At 34.6% G+C, this 24,649-nt stretch overlaps 1 protein-coding gene across 1 annotated transcript in view; it reads right to left on the reverse strand.

The window, feature by feature from the left end:
• The window catches only part of CHD1 (chromodomain helicase DNA binding protein 1), a 68,772-nt gene that overhangs the window by 34,251 nt on the left and 9,872 nt on the right, over positions 1-24,649 (reverse strand). Inside the window, exons 2-14 of the mRNA XM_052643439.1 lie at positions 11,846-12,047; positions 10,753-10,860; positions 9,698-9,762; positions 7,647-7,796; positions 7,235-7,509; positions 6,102-6,327; positions 5,834-5,934; positions 5,452-5,630; positions 4,483-4,610; positions 3,384-3,600; positions 2,624-2,713; positions 1,554-1,744; positions 678-866 (exon numbers count right to left, since the gene is read on the reverse strand). Of these exons, the coding sequence (XP_052499399.1) occupies positions 678-866; positions 1,554-1,744; positions 2,624-2,713; positions 3,384-3,600; positions 4,483-4,610; positions 5,452-5,630; positions 5,834-5,934; positions 6,102-6,327; positions 7,235-7,509; positions 7,647-7,796; positions 9,698-9,762; positions 10,753-10,860; positions 11,846-12,047 (2,121 nt within the window). The remainder of the gene's footprint in view (positions 1-677; positions 867-1,553; positions 1,745-2,623; positions 2,714-3,383; positions 3,601-4,482; positions 4,611-5,451; positions 5,631-5,833; positions 5,935-6,101; positions 6,328-7,234; positions 7,510-7,646; positions 7,797-9,697; positions 9,763-10,752; positions 10,861-11,845; positions 12,048-24,649) is intronic.

The raw sequence follows: 24,649 nt of genomic DNA on the forward strand, positions 1-24,649 counted from the left end.
GGGAAGTGAAAGCAGCTGGCTATGAGCTGAAGACCAAGCTTGAGTGATGGAGTTTATTATATTATCCTATTTTGTATATGGTCTGAAGTTTTCCGTAAGAAAAATGTAAAATTTATGTAGTAAATGTATTTTTTAAGTGAATGGCATTATACATTTATCATAAAATATGTTTCTGAGAGTTCAAATGCATGAAGCAGAGCTTTATGCAACTAAATGTCTAAACAGAAACTAGGCTGGATACTGCTTTTTGATTCTTTTAAGTGTTACCATACAGATACAACATACATAAATTATACAAAATATGATTTACTAACATTTTTCAAAAAGCAGAGGGGCCTAAAATTTTGTTCTAAGTTTGTTTCTCTGGCTTCCACTTCCACCTGTCAATAACATAATTATCAGAATTACATAATACCTTGGTATCATGGCAATCCTAAAACTTAAAAAGAAACCTTCTATAATGTAACATAGTACAAAATAAAGAAACACAATTAATGATGTGCTATAAGATGAATTAGTCTTATATCACCCGTGATCTTAGACATGCCATTAAATCTCTCTCTGCCTCACTATGCCATACAATAAACCTATTTTAAAATTAAAGAATTATAACTGCTCTCTAAGACTCAATCGGGGCTAGGGGACACCTCAGAACATGTGCTCTGTTTACAGCTTACTTGTAATATTGTTTCTGTAAAGCACTCATTTCCATTCTTAAAATCTGTTCAACCTTGGCAGGAAGAGATTTTTCCACATCTTTCTTAACCCTCCGCAACAGAAATGGCTCAAGCTCCTTGTGGAGGCTTGCATAACCATATTCTCTGCCTTTGCCATGTTCTTCTTCAAAATCTTCCCAGGAAGAAAACCTTAAAAAGTTAAGCAAATGGAATAATCAGTAAAAGAAGTCAAATTGCATTTGATATTTTACAGGATAGTCAGATATAAACAAAATGCAGATTTTTAGGGGGGAAAAATTAGTTAAAATTAATCACTTCTAATAACTATCTTTCCAAGAAATCTACTGTATATCTACAGATGTAAAATATAAGCTATTTTATGAAAAATTGTTTACTTTCCTTGAGTTAAATAAAGATGAAATATTTTCAAGTATGGGAGTAATTATCACTAAACTATTTCTCAAAGAAAGTTATACATCTATTGAAAGAAAATATGTATATGACCTTGGACAACTTATTTATCTTAGTCTGCTTTTCCTAAAATTATTAGAAAATGGAATTTTCTAACAATACCTTGTTATTGTTATTACTACTGCTTAAGAATACTATTTCCATTTTTAAGAAATGGATATTCTGAACAACAGGCAAAATCAACTGTTATAATTTATTCTCCATGGCTCAAGCTTATTTATTTACAAAATTAAATAAAAATATTATTTCAAATTCTATTCCATCCTATTTCTTTTTCTAAATAATCTCTGATCTAATGTTTGAGACAATAAAACCTCCTTCTGACCTTATTATCTACACTAATTACTTTCCTGCTAAACTTAGCAATTGACACCAACATTAAAATTGTATCTTAATTTATCTTACTTTTCTGGCATAATGAAATGTAGCAAAGACCAGAGCTCTTTGAGGGAGTTTTGCAGAGGAGTTCCAGTGATAAGGAGACGGTGATTGGACTTAAAATCTATTAAAGTTTTATACAGAAGAGAGTCATCATTCTTTAATCGATGTGCTTCGTCCACACCTATAAATGCCCAATTCAGACCTCCAAGGAATGCCTTAAAATGAACAGAAGAATGTAGTTAATATTTCAAGAGAAAAATGGAATTCAAATCATTAAAATAAGGCAAATTTAAAAATAAACCTATGTCCAATATTTCAAATAAAAATTATGTACTATTCTAAAATTTATTAGAATCTTCATATCAAGTAACTAGAATGAAAAACAAAGTTCCTTCCATGACTAACTCAGCCATTAGAAAAACAGTATAATCATCAAGTGAAAGTTTTTACTAGCTTACATACTGAAAATAAAAACTACAGTGTCATTAAAAAATTTCACAAACAATGTTTACAGACTAAGTCCAGTAGAAACCTCATTAATGTTAATTTGGAGAAAATAAATTTGGAATAGTGTCTAACTCCAAGTGTAGTTACAATTTACTGCTATGATTTTTATGAATTATTTATTTACAATATATACACAAAGGTCTCTGACTTATGGAGACAGGCCTGATTCTGCTACTTAAAAGTTGCATGACTTGAGGCAAGTTCATCAACCTCTTTGAGACCTGACTTTTCTTCACAAAAGGGACAGAAGTGTATTATAAAGTAATTATGAAGAATTAAAGAAGATAATAGCTATAAAGCATTTACCCAGTGGTAGTGTGATCCGTCCTCCTCTTTAGAGACCTTACAAATCAACAGACACTATAACAAGCTGGTTTCATATCCTTTGGTTTGTATTTACAACACTTAAAAATGTAAAAATCAACCTTACTTCAAGGATCATAAAAAAATAAACAAACAAGAGAAGCCGGACTTGACCCACAGACTTTGAATCTGGTGACCACTGATTTATGTTTATCTTTTCATCCTATCCACAATATAAAAGAAAAACTGATATACACCAAACAGAAAAACAGATTAATACATACCTTATCCTTCAGCAAGATTTCATAAGTTGTTAACAGTATATTAAATTTTAACCGTTTGGTCTGGGGATGCATCCATTCATGAGTTCTTATCTATCAAGAAATTTCAAAGACAATTTTAAAACAAACATTTTTTCAGAAGTATAATTTTACTTGAGTATCTGAAGTAAAATCCATTCAAAATACAAAAAATGTGTCTATATGTTTATGCATAAAAACTTTAACAATTCTTTATACAGTATAAGCTACACTGATCTTACTTATAAGTAAAACATAAATACTCCAGCATATCAAAATCTTCTGTAAAAAAAAATAGCCACATTTTTTTAACAGCCAAATTTTTAATATATGCTTTTCACTGAAGGAACTTCTCATTTGACCAAACAAAAGTGATTTCTTTTTTGTAGATAAAATATGTTTGGGGTTTGCTTGACAATAATAATTTGGAGGAAAGTATCTAGAGGGACAGATGAAACAAAACAGGTAAGAGTTAAAACTGTGCAGTTGGACACAGGATATAGAGATTTTATTACATTCTTCTGTAGGCTTTCATGTATATTTGAAACTTATAATAAGGCAGGAAAAAATATATATAACAACACTAAAACAAAAATTAATTTTTATTAAGCCAATCAAACATGTGATGAATCTTACTGTGTAGCAAGTTTAATGCTGGAAACTAAGACTTTATAAAGACCAATCAAAGACACGTCCTCAAAGATGAGTTTGTCTAAATTTCTAAATTTGTGGTGAAACAACTTACCATGTTTCTGCTGTTGATGTCACCTAAATAAACCACAGCATTCATTTGAGAAGCCCATGTCTGAATCTCCCTTTGCCAGGAAGTGAGAGTGGAGAGTGGTACTACTAACAGAAAAGGTCCATATAATTGGTGTTCATGAAACAAATAGTTCAGAAATGAGATCGTCTGTATTGTTTTTCCAAGGCCCATTTCATCAGCAAGTATGCAACTATTACCTCTGCAAAATGAAAAACAAAAATCATGTATGCAATAAAGACTCAAATTTATAAGTAACCTTTATATATAATCCATGTAAAAATTTATATGAAGTTAAATCAGATTAATCTGATAGGTATTATTTACAATATGCATTTTTATTAACTATAATAGTATAAGAGAGTTTATGATTTTAGAATATAAAAGCAGCTTAGAAATTATCAGAATTATTTACAGTCAGTTATGGAGATAAGGATACAATTCATCTACAAGTGGTAGAGTCCAGATAAAACTACAGCTATGTTAAAGTTTAAAAAACAAAAAAACTGCACCCTAGTCACCAACACTGCCAAAAAGAGAGTAGGAGACACAGGAGAGAGGAAGAAAAAAACAGAAGCCAAACTGGCTATTAGAAATAACTGGAAGAGAGACAGTCCAGGACACTGTGAAACAATGTATACATATTCTGATTTCAATTAAAACATATTTAAATATTGCAACAATCAAAAAGTTCTTTTTCTTCTTAATATAAGAAGTACTGTCTACATAGGGCTTCCCTGGTGGCTCAATGCTAAAGAACCCGCTTGCCAAGACAGTAGTAGAGACAGGTTTGATCCCTGGGCAGAGATGATCCCTGGGAGAAGCAAATGGCAACCCACCCCAGTATTCTTGCCTGGGATATCTCATGGACAGAGGAGCCTGGCAGGCTATATAGTCCATGGGGTCAAAGAATTAAGACACGACTGAGCAACTAAACAACTGTTTATATAATAGGAAATTCAAAGACCTACATATAAATACCAGAGGGTCTTGTCTTATCCTTTATGCTGGTAGAAATCTTTTCCAAACCCCACATTTGTAAAAAATTTTATCCTTTTAAATAAACAATTCAAAATATACATACTTGCACCAAGAGTGAGCAAGCCAATTTAAACCATTCAGTTGATAATCTCTTAATTCTAATCCTTCATGTCCTCCAATATAGGATGGCTGCTTCTTTAGGGCTACAAATCTTGGCCTTTGTTTTAATACCTTTTGTAGAAAAAAATATTAACATGAATTATTAAACATAAGAAATCATATTAAAAGATGAAGATCTCAGCTTTTACCATAAATTTTAAAATTTCATCTCAAATCATCATGCTCAGAAATTCCATGACAAAATATACATGAGGACTGAAAGAAGTCTGTTTTCTATAACAATGTACAGTGAAATATTCTGGTCTCTTTTCAGAACAAAAAATGACAGAGGTCATTGCTGAAATACTTGGATCTCACATGTTTCACAAGTAAAAGCTATGTTAAATTCATTCATTTAACCACAGTTCCAGCCCTGACCTAGAAATAAAACATAAAACTGGTTTAACTTTCCATTTGATTTCTCATTTCTAAATTACCCTTATGAATTTAATTAAATCTTATAATAAGAAAACAAATTCTAATAGTACACAGACCCCAAACTATCACCAGTAGTAACTTTTAAGTATTAGGCAAGGCAGTCCTTGACACTTTCTTATGGGGACATCCCTCTCTTCCTTTCCTATCATCAATGATAATATTCACTACCTTTTAAATCAAGCATATACATCTAGTTTCCAAGAAATTTTCCCTTTTTGACCTCCCTGACCCAGTCCCCACAACTGCCACCAACCAATTTATTATCTTTCTGACACAAGTTTCAGTCACCAAGGCTAGAAGACAGTGCCACATCTAAAATGGCACAGCAATTACAGGAATACCTGTAGGACCTACCATCCAAATAGTTCTCTCCTGTAGCCTGTATGAAATCAGGATCCAACTCTCTATGTGGGCTTGTAATATTTATGATGCATAAATACAGTTTCAATAATTTAAAATGGCAAACAATACTCACTTTGCAGTCTTTAAAAGGAGTGGTTTTTGATTGATTCCTGCTGAAATACTCATCTATGCATGCTTGAAACTTTTTGGAAATAAGAGCGCCATCTTCCCAGCTGCACTCTGAGTATGGAAGACCCTGCCATTTGCAATAATAATCAGGATAGCCAGCAGCTGACTTCTGATTGGAATGAGCTGTGAGATAAATCAGATATATTTTACACTGAATTGTATCCAAGGAATAATTCTTGGTAAAAACTATAGAAGTAAAAATAAGCCATCTGGTTTCACTATTATAAGAGCAAGCTACTGTATTTGATATGCAAGCAAAACTTAAGTTTTCAGATGACTTCAAGCATGGAAAAATAAATGTTTAATTAGAATCATTTATTACTAACCAATTATTCGTTCCACTATTTGATACTGCTTATGGAGATCATCTGTAAGTTCTTGCTGGCAATTATAATATTCCACATCTTCTGGAGAAGCATTTTTCAACCTGAAAGATTATTAACCCAAGAACAAAGTTAAAAATCTCCCCTAAATCCCATCTGTAGCACAAAATCTCCCATCTTGTCACTCAAATGTGAATCAGTTTGAATAATGAAGAAGCTGAAACAAATGAATTTAAGCATCACTAATTTTTAACTCCAACATAAAACATACCATCTTTTTGTTTCCTGATCTTTTTTCTTATAATTATCTAATTTTTTCATTCCTCTAACATTTTGCTGCTTAAGGGTTTCCTCTGTCTCCCAAGTATTGTGGATATGTGACCATCCTTTCCATTTAATTAAATACTGGATCTCTCCTGGTTCCTTGTTTTTTTCAAATCCTGCATTTGGGTCACCATCTGCTTCAACTGCATAGATGGTTGTAGTAGCACCAGTAGCTGAAAAAAAAAAAAGTACAATACTTCCATGTGATTCTGTTATTGAAGTATTTCAATTCAAAATTTCAAGAATATAAACAGAAAAATATATGCTCTTTTAAATATGTAACAAACAGGGTATGAGTTTACAGGAAACTATATTACACATTCATTGAAGAAACTGAATTCTAGAATAGAAAGGTTAACTAAAAATCATCTTTAAAAACTACATGCTTGAAATCACTTTGTAGAAGTTATTTCACACTCCCATGTTCACCGGTACATCACTTATAACAGATAATGCATGGAAAGACCCTAAGCGTCCACCAACAGATGACTGGATTAAAAAAACACTGTACGTACATATACAATGGAATACTATTTGGCCATAAAAAGGAGGAAATCTGCTATCTGTAACAACATGGATAGACCTCAGTAGCATCATGTTAAGTAAAATAAGTCAAGAGAAAGATAAACTGTATGTTCACACATATATGGAAAAAGAAAGGAGGGAGGGGGGAATTCACTGACTGAGAGATCAGATTCAAACTTACCAGAGGTAGGACAAGTATGATGAAGTGTTCAAAATAGATTCTTTACCACTGAGCCACCAGGGAAACCCCAAGCAGGGAGTGTGTGTGTGTATGTGTGTGTCTATGTGTTGGTCGCTCAGTCGTGTGCGACTGTGCAACCCCATGAACTGTAGCCTGCTAGGGACCTCTGCCCATGGGATTCTCCAGGCAAGAATACTGGAATGGGTTGCCATTCCCTTCTCCAGAAGCAAGGTCTATTTTACAGCAAATAAGTATAAAAGTAAAAACTCCACCCTCAGCTTTCAAAGTTGAAAAGTGTCTTCAGGAAAAAAGTCACTCTAGTAAAATTACTGAAAAACAAAACCAAAAATGAAGGTTTCTTTTTCTTTAAATACCTCCTTTTCTTCCAATCCGACAATCCATAAACCGTTCTATTGTTTCAAATTCCTCTTCCTCAGGTTGAGGAACATCCTCTCCACAGACTTCCAGGAGGTCATCAGAATCTGTTTTCATTTCTTCATCTTCCTTATAGCTAACATTGACAGTTGCTTGGCGACGAGAGCTTCTTTTATCATTATCATATTCTTCTTCATCCTCCTCCTCCTCCTCAGATGAATCAATCTGTCTCTTTTTTTGTCCAATAATCTTTTTTCCATTTTTTGACTTAGATCTAGGGAAAAGTAAAGGAAAGAGGTATTTTACAGAAATACTGGCATAAAACAAGCCTTGAGAAACTCTAAGAAAAAGAACGAATACCTTCTGTAACCAACAATTTTCAGAATCAAACCAAGAACATACTATACATACCGGTTTTGAGGTTTTCTACTTTTAACTTTATTTTTTGGCTCATAATCTGATTCTGTTTCATCACAACTGCTTTTATCTCTTTCTTCTTCAGATTCCGAATCCGAACCAGACTGAGAGGGTGACCCCGATCCAGACATCTGCCAATCTTCACTGTATATAAAATATATATTTACTTATAGATATATAGCAAATTTTGTCTGACAAAATATAAAAATAATCAAGCTAAATTACATTTCAGCTAATATAAAAAATACCATTTTCACTCATAAAAATACTCAAATATCTGTAGAATAAGAAAATGCTGGAAAATATTCTTCATAGATTTCTCCAGCTCCAGAAGTTTTTTGTTAATCATTTAATCATACCTCAAAATGTAACGTAAGTAAGTGGAGTTTAGGTGAAAACACAGTATGCTAATTTAGAGTCACAGTGCTTAATTTTGAAAATTCTGTCTAATTATACTTGCCATTTCAAAATAGATTCTATAATAATTCCTTTCATTGTAATTTTGTGGAGAGTGTGATTTTTAAAAACATACCCTTTAAAAAATGATTTTTAAAATATTATACATTAAGAAACTTAAAATAAGGTATCAAAAAATTGAAGAAAAAATAATAACATTCCATCTTAACCAACATTCAATAACTACCTTAACTCTTATTACTATTTTTAGTCTAATTAATTTCAAATAACATGGAAAGAAAAAAATGTTGGATTCACTGTTAATATTCTACTATAGTATTAACTTTAAATGAAAGATATACATTAAGTTCTTACATATACACTACATTCTGTATCAAAGGCACTATTTCTACTCCAGTGCTCTGCACAGCTTATACCAATTACAACTATGTCATGTTAAGCGTTGCATAAGCAAGCCACATGATAAAATCTGGTTTATGATATTAAAAAAAAAAACATAATGGGAGAAGCTAATTTTTTATCTTGAGATTTTTTTTCCAGAGTTTGCACATTAGACATAGCAATAGGCAGGATCCATGAAAAAAATCTCCATTTTATATTTTTATAGTAAGTATAATGATTTTTATATCCAACAAAATCTATCCATCATCCTAAATTACTCATATTTTAAAAATATTCTTTGCTTAAGTTTAGAAATTACTATTTCAGTGGAAAAGTTGAACAGCTGATAAGACACAGTAGCTGAAAACACACTTAGTAAAACAAAAGACAGATCTAAAGAAATCAACCAGAACATAGCACAGCAATAAAAGGATAAAACACATGGTAAAGTAAGACTCATGGAGGACTGGAAGGATGATCCAACAGATATATAATAGGTATGATCCAAGACAGATAAAATATATATCTCTTAACTATAGTAACAGAAACTGATAGAATGAAAAAGAGAAAATGCCAAGAGATGCAATGATTGGATTTTTAGAAATTAGTAAAACTCATGAATCTTCACATTAAAGATGCATAAAATAAAGTGCATAAAGTGGGATAAATAAATAACAAATCCAAAGCTGGATGTACCAGTGTGAAACTGCAGAATATCTAAGACAGAGAGACAAGACAATGGAACAATGTTTTTGAAGAAATGAGAGAAAAAACAACTCAGACCATCTAAAATATCAGAACTGAGACTTGAAGTATTTTTTAACACTTCCTGGGTCAAGATCTTTGGGAATTACAGTGAGTTGCTAAATGAGTTCTAAAGAGGAAGTAAATTTCATGTGCAGACAAATTAAGGATAGCTATTAACATCAGAACTATCTGAAATCCATCATCTTTGGTCCCAACATTCCTATATAAGTTTTTCAAGTTATTAAGATCTTCTGATATTGTGACTAAGAAGATCTTTGAAGTTGAAAAAATATACGGGAGAGGTGTTATAGGAGAGAAGTGGCACAAAAAAAAACCCATGTTGTCACAGAAACATGAAAGAATTAACGGTTTAAATTAACCTATAAACTGCCATGAACCAGGAAGTTCACTTCTGGCAACAATTGGTCATAAAGGAAGAAATATAAATCATTAGGATTTTTTTGATATAAAAGTAATCAGTTGAACAAAATGGCACATACTCTTTATGCTTTTTCCTTTTGATCTCACTGGATGAGTCATCGGAATCTTCACTGCTAGAGGAATCCTGTACAGAAAAATATAAAAAGTTAAGGCTGTTAATGATTAGAATTCAACTATAGTAACATTTTTCCTTGTCATACTATTAAACATTCACTTTACTAATAAAACTGTGAAGTTTTTCCATGTTACATTTATACCATAAATTAGCATATAAAGTACTACATTTTTACTGTAAATATGTAACAGCCAGTGCAATTAAGTAAACATTACAATGTCAGCATTTTGTATAAAATCTTATAATCTACCATTTCTGGATACTACTACTGTTGCCTAGTAAGACCCCAAAGAGGAATCCTAACTGTTGGTATGTCAAATTCTCATTTAGTATTTTTCTTCAATAGGCAGTTTTTGATATACAGATACCCCCCCAATCTTTGAAAGTTCAATTTATATCACTAAACTTTTACAAAAGAACCTACACTAGTAACTTTTTTCACTAACTAAAACAAATCTGAAGAGAATTTTCACTTTTACAAAACCCAGCTCTGAGCACTCAGCATTTGTTTCGCAGCAAGCTGTTACTGAGGTGGCAAGCATGCGGAGCAGCACCTTCAAGCTCCTCCCCTGGGACCATCCTCAGCACTGAGCTGCCAGGATTCTGAACTGTGCCTGTGAGCATCTGTGCTTTCCTCACTTTTCCCATGACAATTACACCAAGATGTGGCCTAAGGGAATAGCCTCTTTGCTTTTTTATACCACTTGGCTCAGGTAAAAGGATACTCCATTTTCGGATAGGTGGGGAAACCTATAGTTCTTCCTGAATGTTTTTGTGCAAACATACACACATGCGTGCTCATGTGTACACACAGGAACTACACTGCTTACAATAAAAGTATGTCTACATTTCAAGACTACTGATGCACATTTAAATGTAGCTATTTTCCTATCCTTCTAATACCCTTACTGTTTCTCATAATTTCGTAAATAGCCCCCAGTTAAATAATTAGGCATCAAGTCTACTTTTCAAATAATAGCTTTCACAATGAAGAGTCACCTCCTCTGATCCACTATTAGATGAAGCTTGACGTTGCTGCTGCTGCTGCTGCTTCTTAAGCATTGCAGATCTCTGAACGGCCAAAATACTAGGGCTAGATTTCCAGAACTGTAATGGAGATATACACAAGTGAAGAACAAAGTTTTGAGAAAACTAGAGAAAAGATAATCTATTGAAAACCAGTATCAACATTTTCACTGCCTCCAAATAATAAATAATAGTAAGACTATTTTCCTTACTCACACAGATGTAAAACAATATTGCTGCAATATAATTAAAATAAATGTTGAGCTTTAGATGTATATAAATAATTTATGGTGTGTTGAGTTTCACAGATAAGACAGTCTTAATCAATATATTCTTTGGTGTTAGGACTATTGTCAAAAACAACAGGATAATATATGCCACCAGTGCTATTCCAAGTGTGGCTACCTATCTTTTTAATTGGTGTGAGGTGAAGATGAGGAGCTTGAGTCAGAATGCAAATTAACTAAGCACAGTTTTAGTTCAACAGACTTTTTTGTTTCTGGTAGCAAAACTTCCTGCATGAAGGAAACTATGTGTATATTCTGGCCCAAGCATCTTATCTTGACTGGTACTCTAAGTAACACTCTGTACACCATTCTGATGTATAGACAAGTTTTACTAAATTTTATAATTGCTTTTTTAAAACAGAATGGCCTTTGGCATATTCTACCACGTATCTTCAAGGAAGCAGAATTCTATTAAATACTCCTATTGGCAATACATTATATCCTTTGAACATCTTGAAAGTAGAGATAACACTGTAAAATTAACAAAAAGACCTCAAAAGCCTTACATTTTTATCCATGAGACACTGAGTATTTATGCAACAATTTCTGCTTCAAAAAGAGAAAGTTTCATGTGTGTTCATTTTATACTTATCTTATACATCAATAGTTATAGACTTAGTCCACAAATGACACCAAGTTCGAGAACAATTTAAAGTGCATTTTAATACTTAAAAACAACATTTCCTAAAAGCTAGATCAAGAATGCTCTAAACCAATGCTATACATTTTCCGAAAGTAATACAGGAAATCTACCTGTCATTGAATACGTTATTCATTACCTCAGCTCCATCAACTTTCGGTGGTTTTGCTTGAACTTTATTTTCTCGGGAATTGTCTGACTCAGACTCCGACTGACTGCCCGATTCGGATCCAGAGTCTGAGTCGCTGCTACCTGACTGGCTACTGCTTCCGTCACTACTGCTTCCAGAACTCGAACCAGATCCAGAGCCGGAAGCTGACCCAGAATCATCATCCGACTGGCTACAATTTAAAAATAAATAGATTTCAAACAAAATTAATTCAAAATTTAGCTTTTCTTAACTCAGCAAAAAGCTCCACATCATTAAGCCTTGTTTGTTTAGTATGTCAACCTTGTATAGCCAAACAAACAGAAAAAGGAATTAATGTTAACCTACAACAATAACTGACTTGATAAATTTAGTAGCCTGGGCTAAAACATAAGCAATTATATCGCAATCTTCCTCCAAGGGTAATGAAACAAAATGTTTAAGACACAGTCCCTATTCTTAAAAGGCTATCTGATATAGTAAACATAAAGAAGAAATTGTGTGAAGAAAAATGTGATAAAAATTCTCATTTAGTAAAAGGCAGAAAATGAATTAAATTGAGTTTCAACTTGTTTTCAAGTCCACATCTATGTTCTAACATCTCAGAGGAATGTAACTTATTACAACTAAGCTATGATAAAGTACAATTTACTAAAAAATAAGATTACTAATTTCTTCTCTGAGAAAATTATTCAATTTTTTATGGTTCACTCATAATATGTCTGAAATAGTAAATTCTCACAATCTTTCCTAGCCTCTGTATACATACACACACACACACACACACACACACACACACACACTTTCCAGTACTTATTTCCAGTCCAAAGGAGTCTAGAAATAGTCTATACGTAATTGATTGTGTCAATCAATATTATCCGAAAGGCCATTTGTTAACTGGTGTTTACATCTGAATTGCTGAAAACCAGGGCATTAAATTTTTTAAATACGTGGCAGACTCAGCTTTTGATGTAATTTTAACTGACTTTATGATAAACAACAGGTAATGTCACACACACAGAACAAAACTCAAGCTTCTATTCTCTTGCTGTAGTTCTCACAAACACCACTAGATGGAGGTATTACTCTACAAAAACTACAAGATTGAACAGAACCCTTCCTAAAAGTAATTTTTGAGAGCAAGGCGTTAATAGTTTCTACATGGAAACAGACATAAAATTTTCAAGAAGACATTTGATTCTAAAAGTTTTGCTTACAATGTGAACAAACAAACACCTACTTTTAAAATTTGGGAATCTACTGGAATATGTCTTTCTTCATAGCGTAAATAAAAAGTTACATCTTAAAGGCTATATCAAGACCGTTTCTGCCAGTTTCTAACCTCCAGACACATGGTTTAAGAATAGCATAGCACCTTTTAGTTAAAAAGCAAAAGTGACCATTCTGCATTCTATTTGGGCCCTGAAATTTCAGTAAGAATATCAGAGAAGATATTTTTCCTGACACACAATTTCATTTTTCCTTTAACCCACTAGTTAAGCAACACTTTTCATGTATTACTATAGCAAAAACTATCATTTGTTAGGCACTGGGAAGACTGAGATAAGACAAAACGCCCTTACCATTATAAGAACTTCTAACCTAGTATGGAGAGACAGTCATGTCAACCAATAAATACCTCTCTGGGCTACATTTAAAATAATTCAACCAGGGGGTATGAAGAACACAAACAAGTCAGGCACAGTAATTGGAGAACATTTAGAAGAAAGTAAAGATGAACTAATCCTTTAGAAAGAAGAATTAAGTAGAAGGGGTATCATTTTAATTGCTTATAAGCTTCTTGAAGGTACTGTTTTTTTCCCCCAGAGTATCTTACACAGGTGGACGCTCAGTAAATACCTGAAAAGTAAACGGATAGATAATTGAATCTGGGAGCTATCATGGGCCTATATTCTTAAGTATATCTTGAGAAAATAGCTGGTCAAAATTCCTTCTAAATGTATCAAGATCCCTTGTTAATATACCAATATTCTTAAGCGAATGCAGGAATCTTCCTTTCATACTCTTTAGGTGAAAGTAGTTCTGGCTGATGAAAAAAGCAAACAGCCTAAGCCTAGACTACTCTAAAGGCATATAGGCTTATTATCAGAATGTCTTCACCTTAGATATTAAAAGCATGAAGTATTTATTTCACTTAAATTGTTCATAGTAGGGCTAAGAATACACACAGAATTAGTAAGGAATGCCTTATATACTTCCGTAGAATGAGATACAGTTATGTAAAAAAAAAAAAAGGCAAGATACAAAACTGCATTTATAGTACGCTTCCTTTGGGTATGAAGGGAGAAATGTTTACACATATTTGCTTATGCTTTTTTCAAAAGCAATAATGGTGTATAAGGCAATTAAGTCAAAAATGGTTACCTACAAGGAGAGGGGAAAGAACAAAGCAGAAGGAACAAGGATTGAAATGAACTGTCAATTTCTGAACCATGCAAATGTTTTACACATTTTAAAAGGAAATTCTAATACTTGAGAGATAAATAGATACAGGTTTGGGGGAGGGGGGAACAGTGGGACGTAAAATTCTGAGGAAAAACAGGTAAAAAGCCTCTCCGTAATGAAGCAGTTCTATTTCAACCCACTGTTGCATATGCTCTTTCCAAAATAAAAATCAAACCTGGCTAACTGGGTAGGTCTTCAGTGGTTCTGTAACAAAAGTCAAACATCTATGAGGTGCAGGAATCTGTCTCCACCAACCTATCTCCAGCCAGTTTCCCATCTAAACCCTTAGTTTTAGTGATGGCATACTACTTGTAATACTCAGAATGTGAGTTTCTCTTTCCACTTTCTGCTTTTGCACAATTACTTCCTTTTTAAAAATTTTTTCACTATATAATTTCTACTTGAGCCTCACTTCATGGATACTTCTCTGACAAATCTCTCCTGACTCCAAGATTAAATCAACCCAACATTACAGCTTCCCTAGGCTTCCCTCGTAGCTCAGATGGTAAAGCATCTGCCTGCAATGCAGGAGACCAGGGTTCGATCCCTGAGTCAGGAAGATGCCTTGGAGAAGGAAATGGCAACCCCCTCCAGTATTCTTGGCCTGGAGAATCCCATGGACAGAGGAGCCTGGTGGGCTACAGTCCATGGGGTCACAAAGATGAACATGACTGAGCAACTAGAGCGCGCACACACACACACACACACACACACACACACACACATACAACATTAAAGCAGGAATACTTACCTCAGTATTCCCACAATATCCTGTACCTATTACTATGTTAGCTATAAGCACATAATGTAATATTTGCTGTAGTTTCTGTTTTATTTCTTGGTATTCTACCATATGTTCCTAGAGTGCTGGAAGTTTTACTTGTTCTTTGTATGCTGAGCACTAAATGAAGGACTCAATATGTTTGGTGAGTGGATGGATATATACATAAGCAAACAAATCAAAGATGCTTACGGATATAGTATCTTATATAAAATTCACAAATAGAGTTGGACTATAAAAATATTTCTCAGCTCCAATTTATTTAGGTAGTAACCTATACCAGTGATTTTTAAATACAATATAAGTATCTGTATACCACTTACAAGTTATCCTTATGAATTATATTAAATCTTAATAGCCCAATAGTATAAGGCATATTATTAAAAATACTTAATTCTTTCCCTTATTGTTCTCAATTTACAAAAGAAAACTCATTATATGGGTACTTGGATAAAAGAGTTTTCTTGGGGTAAATTAAATTAAAAAAATACATTTAAAAGATAAAACAGCAATTCAAATTAAAGTTTCTTTTCAAGATTGTTTTTATGCTCAATTTCAAATATAAACAAGAACAATCAAATAACCATTTATCTATCAACTTCACAATTATCAACTCATAACAATTTTGTTTCAAATAATCCAGCTTTCCACAATCTCAAACATATTGAAATTTCATCCATAAATACTTTAACTTACATGTAAAAACAAAAACTCCACTATTTTTAAACCTCTACAAAACTAGTACCATATTTTTTTTAAAAAATCACTTATTTTCTTAATGTTAAGTATGAAATTATTATTTTTTCCCCTGCAGTTTATTTTGTGGAATAAATTAGGCAGTTTTTCCTGCAGACACTTCCTGCTTTCCAGATTTTACTAACTGCACTTCTGTGGTATTATGTGACATATTTTTCTGTCCCTTGTGTTTCTTATAAATTGTCAGACCTAGAGGCTCAGACTTAATTCAGTTTTCCTTGGCAAGAACATGTTTGAAAAGTTGCTGTGGACCTCTAGTAGAAAAAAATAATGTTTGGTTGTCTCTTTTTGTGTGAGGTTGTTTGATGTGTGTGCTCATGTTATTTTCAGCCTTATCCCTTCATTACATAGTTCCTCATAAGCCCTACACAAACTGATTCACTATTTATTTAAAGGCAGTAAAATGGTGACACTGTCATTCTTTACTTACCCATTATATCATTTCTCCACTAATAGGTGGAATACTTACTATAATGAGAAATTTTCCCTCATTATACTTGTTAACTTTCAGGTACAGTTCATACAGGAAAGGCATTTTCATTTATTTTCCTTCTTTTTCAGCTTTCAAAATAAGCTAAACTGCTAGCATCCTTTCAAGATAAGAAGACCAGTAATGTTCTAAATCTCACTATGAACTCAAGGATTGAAATTATTTGATGAGTTTTAACAATCCATTATCATCATTAATACTCAAACTGCCCCCTCTTTAGCAAACAGGAAACCCTTTATTACTTCCTGAATCCTTTTCACAAGACCTCAAGTTGTCTTTGACAGCTTCCTCTCTTTCTGGTCTGACAAGATGAACCAGGCTCTTCTTGTGTATTTCTTGCCTCAAATTGTAACTCAGGCATTTCATCAAAAAGCCTTGCTTCTGTTTATGTTGGAAATTAAATTCCAACCTGAGTGGATTGGTTATTGCTTTTAAGATTTTTTTAAATAAGATGAGTTAAGCTAAGGTGAAGTCGCTCAGTCGTATCTGACTCTTTGCGACCCCATGGACTGTAACCTACTAGGCTTCTCCGTCCATGGGATTCTCCAGGCAAGAATACTGGAGTGAATTGCCATTTCCTTCTCCAGGGGATCTTCCCGACCCAGGGATCGAACCCAGGTCTCCCGCATTGGAGCGAAACGCTTTAACCTCTGAGCCACCAGGGAAGCCTTCTTTAGAGACAATGTATTAAGGATTAATACCAATATTTTCAATTTAAATTTGTAGGTTTTTTTCTTTGATTTTTCTATTTGTACTATCACTTGGGTTGAGTGTCTTCATTCCAAATGACACTAGTAAGATCATTTATTTGCTTATCTTAGAATACACATAACAGTTTCAAAACAGTAATATTCTTATATGATTACTAAAAGTTAACATTTCTTCACAATTCTTGGCCTTCAAGAATACTCACCCTTACTATCAAACTATTGCTTTGAAGACAACTAAAACTGTTTTTTTCTGTATGGTCACTAATTTTGTTTAATTAGGGTTATTTGCTTTTACTTCATTTTTAGGAACTACTTTTACTCACTTTGATTTATTTATTACATTATTTATTTATTGCTTTATTTACTTACATTCAGCTTGAAAGGTACAAAAGTTAAAATCCAAAATCTAGCTTTTATCTTTTGTCTTCTCTACATCATGACCTTCCTCCCACTACAGTAATTATTTTTTATTTTTCCTTTCTCAATATAAGTAAATTATAAATGAGTATTTTTATATTCCCCTTTCATAAATGATTATGAACATATTTATAATCTTGAATAATTGATGCCATACTGTATATACATTGTATCCTGGAGATCACTGCGCAACAGTGTACAGTAGATACAGTCCGTTCTCCGTTACGCAACTGCATAGTCTCCATTGTGTAGATAACAGCATAGTCTCAACCTGTCCCTCAAAGATGAACCAATCTTTGATACCACAATGATATTAAAAAAACCCCTATGTATCATTTTGCCTTTATGAGTGTACCTTATTCGCTACTTATCACCCAATGTAAACATACCACTTTGAAGTTTTAAATTTATAATCAGCTAGCACCCAGATCTTGATTCCAAAATACAAATCCACACTTTAGTAAACTAGGTGCCCTTTAGGAAATGGCAGATTCTAAGGCTGGGACAGGGAAGGTACCAGATGAAACTAAATAAGCTTGCTGTGCCAAAAAGCAAAATACTAAATACAAACAGAACAAAAAAAAAAACAGGATATAGGAGCCAACCTGAAGGGCTTCCACTGGCTAAATCTGATTTGGGCATCAAAACAAATAGTAAAAGATAATTACCTAGTAAATAAAAAAAGAATCCTCAAGTCCGCACTGAGGACAGGTAGTCAGGGAGAAAGACAGATGGCAGGGGAGGGCTGATAGAATTCTGAATGCCAGCTGGTAATGTGGACAGGGCTGTAGTGCTGGAAAGTTACGATGTTACAATTATCATAGCAAACACTGTTTGGGCAAAAACCACCAAAGATGCTAAATGTTGGGGGAGGAGAGGAGGAGGCTTTGTTGAGATATTTACACAGTTTCAAAGTATCGTCTTACAAATTGCTTATTAGATATATTAATGGATAAATTAGAAACTACAGAGGGGAAAAAAAAGATACTACCCTGTCCTGGTGATCAACACTAGTATTATCAATAGGGACAGACAGACATCATGAGCCTCCAGATTTGATACCTTGTGAAAGATGTATTGTCACTCACACAGCCCTCCAGCCAGGGGATGCAAGTGTAGGGAGGCTCAGGGTAGGGGATCCAAGTGTAGGGAATGCGTAACTTGGATCAAATCATAAGTAAACAAGTAAAATCTAAATTGTGAAATATATTCTATAAAATAACTAGCCTTATATGTAGCCTTCAAAATGCTTATGTCAAGAAAGACAAAGAACTGTTTCAGATTAAAGGAGATTAAAGAGACATAACAACCAAATCCAATTTTAGACAGAACCCTGTACTGAAAGATGATTGGGATGATTGACAAAACTGGAATACAGATTAATCATTAAAGTATATTAACATAAATTTTCCTGGATTTAATTACTATATGGGGTTTATATAAGGGAATTCCTTGGCTCTTTTATATATATAAAAGAGCTGCAGAAGTCAAATGCATATGAAACAGGCAAGCAAGTAAACATTCAGTGGCATGGAAAATAAAAGTATCAAAAGTTCAGTCAATAAAGTGGCTAAGCTGTACAGGTAAAAATATAAAAACTACCTAAAGCTTTTCCTTAACAGATATAAAAAGGCAAAAATACCAAGGAGGGGAGATTAAAAACCAACTGCCTACAACAGCTGCCTCAGAAACTGCTAACTGCCTAACTCAGCATGTCTTCTTTTCCTTAGTAACAGAAATCTCAAGGTTAAGGTCCACCCAGTATAAAAAGTGTATAGCACAAGCTCCTTGCAGCAAAGTATGGCTATTAGCTAAAAGTTTCAACAAATGAGATACAAGCAGAAATGTTGGGTTGTACTTCCCAGAAGGCTACTCAAGCAGGCTGACTCAGCTAGAAGATGCTCCCTTTCCTTGGCCCTTTTCTGCCTCCAACATTTCCAGCTGTCTGACAGGAGGGAAAGTGCTCAAAATGCACATCTGCACAGATTCTTTTAGTATAAAAGCCAACATTCTTTTCCAATATTCCCAAGGTTGTGGAAAATCAGTGTTTTTAATGACTTGAGTGACCACAAAAAATTAGTACTCTGTTCAGTAAGACATTAAATCCATTTTTAAATTGTTTTTTCAAGTTAAATTTTTAGGAGCTTTATAGCACTACCATCTACGGTGTACTTACTCATGAGTTCCACATAACTCAAATGTTATGATTCTGTATCTATAGATTAGCTTTGAGAAATGTTTTTCAAACTAACAAACATCAAAATGAACATCCCTCTCTGACTTTACAATTAGGCGTGCTTTGGTCCCATCTCAGAGGCTTCGGTCACACCTTAAGGGGTTTTAATGGCTCACCTTTGTTCTTGGGATAAAATGATTAAAATCTGACCTCTGCCTACCTTTCCAATTTATCTTAAACATCTCTCTGGTGGCTCAGAGGTTAAAGCGTCTGCCTGGAATGTGGGAGACCTGGGTTCGATCCCTGGGTTGGGAAGATCCCCTGGAAAAGGAAATGGCAACCCACTCCAGTACTCTTGCCTGGAGAATCAATCCCATGGATGGAGGAGCCTGGTAGGCTACAGTCCATGGGGGTCGTAAAGAGTCAGACAGGACTGAGCGATTTCACTTTACTTCACTTCATTCTGCAACCTAGGCTCACTAATTTCCTTCAGTCTTTGACTGTGCCACGCCTTCTCACCTCATAGGCCTGGTATAAAGCAGTTCTCCCTACCTGGGAAACTTGTTAATCCCCATCCCACTTTCGTCCCTAGTTCGAGACCTCTCCCCACAGGACTGCATTAGACACCCAGCATGGTACCTGGCACTGAGAGCACGCTGAACATAAGCTAGTATGAGCACCGCGATTTATACTAACAACTGTATCCCTACCTTCTGGCACTCTACCTGACATGTACTCTGAAAATATATTTGTGAATTAATAAATGGTTAATACCACCTTCTCATTATTTCTTCTTCAAAAATAGCATAAGTCTAAGTCTTCCATAGAAACTTTCTTGTTCTTCGCATTTCTCTGTCTCTACTTTTCTCTTTTGGGTTTTTTCTTCCTCCAAGTCATCTAATTAGAAGTGTTTGGGGGAAAACAATTTTAAGAAGCAGCTTTTTTTTAAGAATCAGATGATCTGAAAACACTCGGTCCACTTCCCACATGGTCACAATCGTCTATATCTAAGTAGCACTGGTTCCTTTTGATGAAGGATTTCACCTCCAATTCGGCCAGCTGCCTCCCCTAAACGAATGTCTTATACCTGGATAGCTTCATACATTTATGTTATCTGTTGGCCCTTTGGCTGTTTCTCATTTATGCTCCAATTAAAAAACAATTTTTAATACCTTTTTATAGCTTTCAAAATATTTTGGTACTGAAATCCATTTTATCCTCACAACAAGAACAAAATGTCCTTGAAGGCACACAGTTTTTATAGACCATCTTTAGAGGAGACAACCCTTCTAAGGACCCAGCAATAAGGAGACTTAATTCTGTAGTCAAATACTAAGTTCTGATCCCAATCCCAGCATTCTGTCTGGAGAGTCTGTATCCTTCCAAATATCCTGTGTTGCCACATTTGCTCAGAATTCACTGCTCTGAGTCCCCTTCTGTGCCTGGCACATCAAAGCTTTCTCTAAAGTTCAGCAGCACATATACTTTTCCCCTTTGCCCCGTATTATTTAGCATTTTCATGTGTCTGTGGGTAGAAGTGCTTTGAAGTGCAAGTCCATGTTAGCTCAGCCCCGCCTGTGCAGAATAGCAATACCTCCTTTTCTTTATATTCAACTTATACTCTTATTAATCAGTCCTGTGAACTAAAGAAAACACTAACACCTATACTGGGTACTTAAGAATGATGTATTCTCAAGTGAATAAACAAAGATTCTTTTGTGTTAAGAAAAATAAGCTTTTTTATCACAGATATTGGAAACTGGCCTGTAATGGAACATAACGGAAGAATGAGTAAAATAATGACCTTCTAAGAAAGGGGCAGCAGTAGACAGCTGCTTTCCTATCACCAGATCACCAACAGAAGAAATAGCCCTGTTAAATCCTGGAAAAGATGGAAAAATCAAAAGTAAAGCTGGAACTTCCCTGGTGGTCCAGTGGTTAAGACTCAATGCCGTCAATGCAGGGGGCACGGGATCAACCCCTGGTCAGGGAACGAAGACCCCACGTGCTGCAGAATGACTAAGCCCACACCCCGCTATCACTGGGCCTGCATGCTCCAGAGCCCACGCGCCACAGTAAGAGCGCCCTGTACCGCAAGGAAAGATCAAACAAATAAATGTTCATAACAAACAAAAACAGTAGCACTAATGAAGAAGAAAAAAGACTGTATTTAAACATCCTATGTAAGTTAGACTACCTGTATCAAAGTCTTAGGATCAACGGTTTCAGTTTAAGAATGCATCCATTTATTTACGTCTTGTAATAGAGGATTGTGTGCCTGACATTTACAGTAATAATTTATGTATGAAATTACAATAAAAAGAACTGTATTTACAATCAAAAAACTGTATTTACTATTCTAAAGAACAAGCATCCTGCACTAAATTTTCACTTTATGCCTTTCTGCTGCCCGCCCTAACTACTGCTTAACATCAAAAACATTCAAAAGGACATCTTTGAGAGAGTTTTTGAAAGAATTTTTTGACAGACATTTGTGAGGAAATTCAAGACTAACTTGACAGTTTTCTGAAATTCGACTTATTTTCTTCTGGCCTACTAGCTCTTCTGTCTCATTATATTTATATATGTACACCCGTATTTTTCTGCTGGGAAAAACTGAGGGCAGGAGGAGAAGGGGGCGATAGAGGATGAGATGGCTGGATGGCATCACTGACTCAATGGACATGAGTTTGAGCAAACTCAGGGAGATAGTGAAGGATACGGAGGCCTGGCGTGCCGCAGTTCATGGGGTAGCAAAGAATGAGACACTACTTAGCGACTGAACACCACCACCCATTAGATAAGCCTTAAGTTTCTACCACACAGAAATAATAAACATACTTAAGGATTACTGTGAAGATCTTTAAAAAATGTAAAGCATAATATCTGACCTATACTAGGAGCTCAATGCTGCTGCTGCTGCTAAGTCGCTTCAGTCGTGTGGGACTCTGTGCGACCCCATAGATGGCAGCCAACCAGGCTTCCTCGTCACTGGGATTCTCCAGGCAAGAACACTGGAGTGGGTTGCCATTTCCTTCTCCAATGCATGAAAGTGAAAAGTGAAAGTGAAGTCACTCAGTCGTGTCTGACTCTTACTGATCCCATGGACTGCAGCCTACCAGGCTCCTCTGTCCATGGGATTTCCCAGGCAAGAGTACCTGAGCGGGCTGCCATTGCCTTCTCCAGGAGCTCAATATTAATAGCTATTTTAGAATTAAAATGATTTTTTTTGGAGTTCAAGGTCAGAATCATTACTTCAAAATTTGTTTCAAGTATTCCCTGGATTGTCATAATTTAGGTATAAATATATAAACTGTCTATGAATGAAGCCTGTAGAAATATTAACATTTTCAAAACAAACAGTTTTTTTTAACAAAAAAAAAAAGGGGGGGAGACATGGTCATTACTAACTGGTGCTATGTACCAAACACTGGGTTCTTGTCTCATCCTTTCCTTTTCAAATAACAAAGCTGAGGTTCAGAGAAGGCTAACTGAAGAAACAAATACTAATATTATGAAGAATTGAAAGAAAATTCAGAAAAATGAGAGCCACTAAATTCTTAGGATGATACAAATTATTTTAAAATAAAAATCCTTTGTGTGCCATATATATGCTGTCTGCTTGCCCCTCTCACTTACCTAGCATCCACTGTGCTTGCCCTTTGGTATTACATAACTGGCACTGCAGTGTAAAACGGCACATGTCCACCCAGCTAAAGATTTCCCATTATGTCTTTCAGCTAGGTGTGGCCATGTGAACAGGTTTTGGCCAAGGGATTACAGCTAGAAGTGATGTGAAATTTCTACACCTTAGCCTTAAGCATTAACTGGCTTGCTTTATATCCTCCCCACTCCCATCTATCTTCTTGCTGGCAATCATTGGGTCAAGATAAGCTGTATGTTACATATTAACAAAGCTGTCCCACTAGCCAGAGCACCTGAATAATGTCAAGGGGTAGAGCTTAGTCACTTGATAATAGTTTAATTATTGAAAAAAAAAGTAACTCTTTTTGAGACCCTGGGCTCTGAAGATTCTAGTATATATCAGTTTAATTGGTTCTGATTTGCTATAATGATGTTTTTGCAAAAAACTTTTTTGAAATAAGATCTGTACACAGATAATTTGAATTCATTTGTTCATCTCTTCAACTAACAAGTATTGAGCAAGAGTTTCTAGTAAGGACAAAATGCCATGGGAAAAGTAAAACTTGAGAATCAGAGATAAAAGGACAAAGTTGGAGTAGGGGCGCAAGATATAAGGATGTATCAGTTCCTGATCGGGGAACTGGAGGTAGGGCAAATGAGACTAGGGGCAAGGCTTCAGGGAGGGAGCAACTTTAGAGCTGGCTATTGGTGTATTCTCACCCTTTCCCCCTAGAAAACACTTCCTCTCTGAAGCAACCGATAAAATTTCTCACTCTTTAAGATTACTCAAAAATATCCTATCCTTCATGTAACCCTCTCCAATATCTCCAGGGATAGGTCACTGCTCCAGCCCATGTGTTCACAATATTTTGCTCATATGTTACTAATAATTCCTTCACAATATCACAATTATGCTTATACGTGTATCTCTCTTCTAACTACATCCTGGAATTCATTAAGTTGGGGCCTGTAGTTATTTTTATAGACCACTATCCACTTCAACAGGCCTAGAGAAACAATATGGAAATTAGCAGATACTGAGTACTTAAAAAATTCTTTTTTAAAAAAATTAGAGGTCAAAGGCTTTCAAACGTTTGGGGGCATGACTTACATAATACATTTTATATAATGATGCAGTGCACACATGTAGCATAACAAAAGTTTGATAAAATAATATTCTAAAAAAAAACACTATTAGCTTACATTATTCTTTCATTTAAAAATCCAATTATGATACTCTAATGTGTTTCAACTCACTATTTATAATATATTAGCCTAGAATAAGTCACTTAAAAATGAGAAAGGTTCACCTAGATGCTAAGATCAGACCACCTTTAAATTCTATAAAATTACA

The sequence above is a fragment of the Budorcas taxicolor genome, chromosome 7, assembly GCF_023091745.1.
Source record: "Budorcas taxicolor isolate Tak-1 chromosome 7, Takin1.1, whole genome shotgun sequence".
Lineage (NCBI taxonomy): Eukaryota > Metazoa > Chordata > Mammalia > Artiodactyla > Bovidae > Budorcas > Budorcas taxicolor.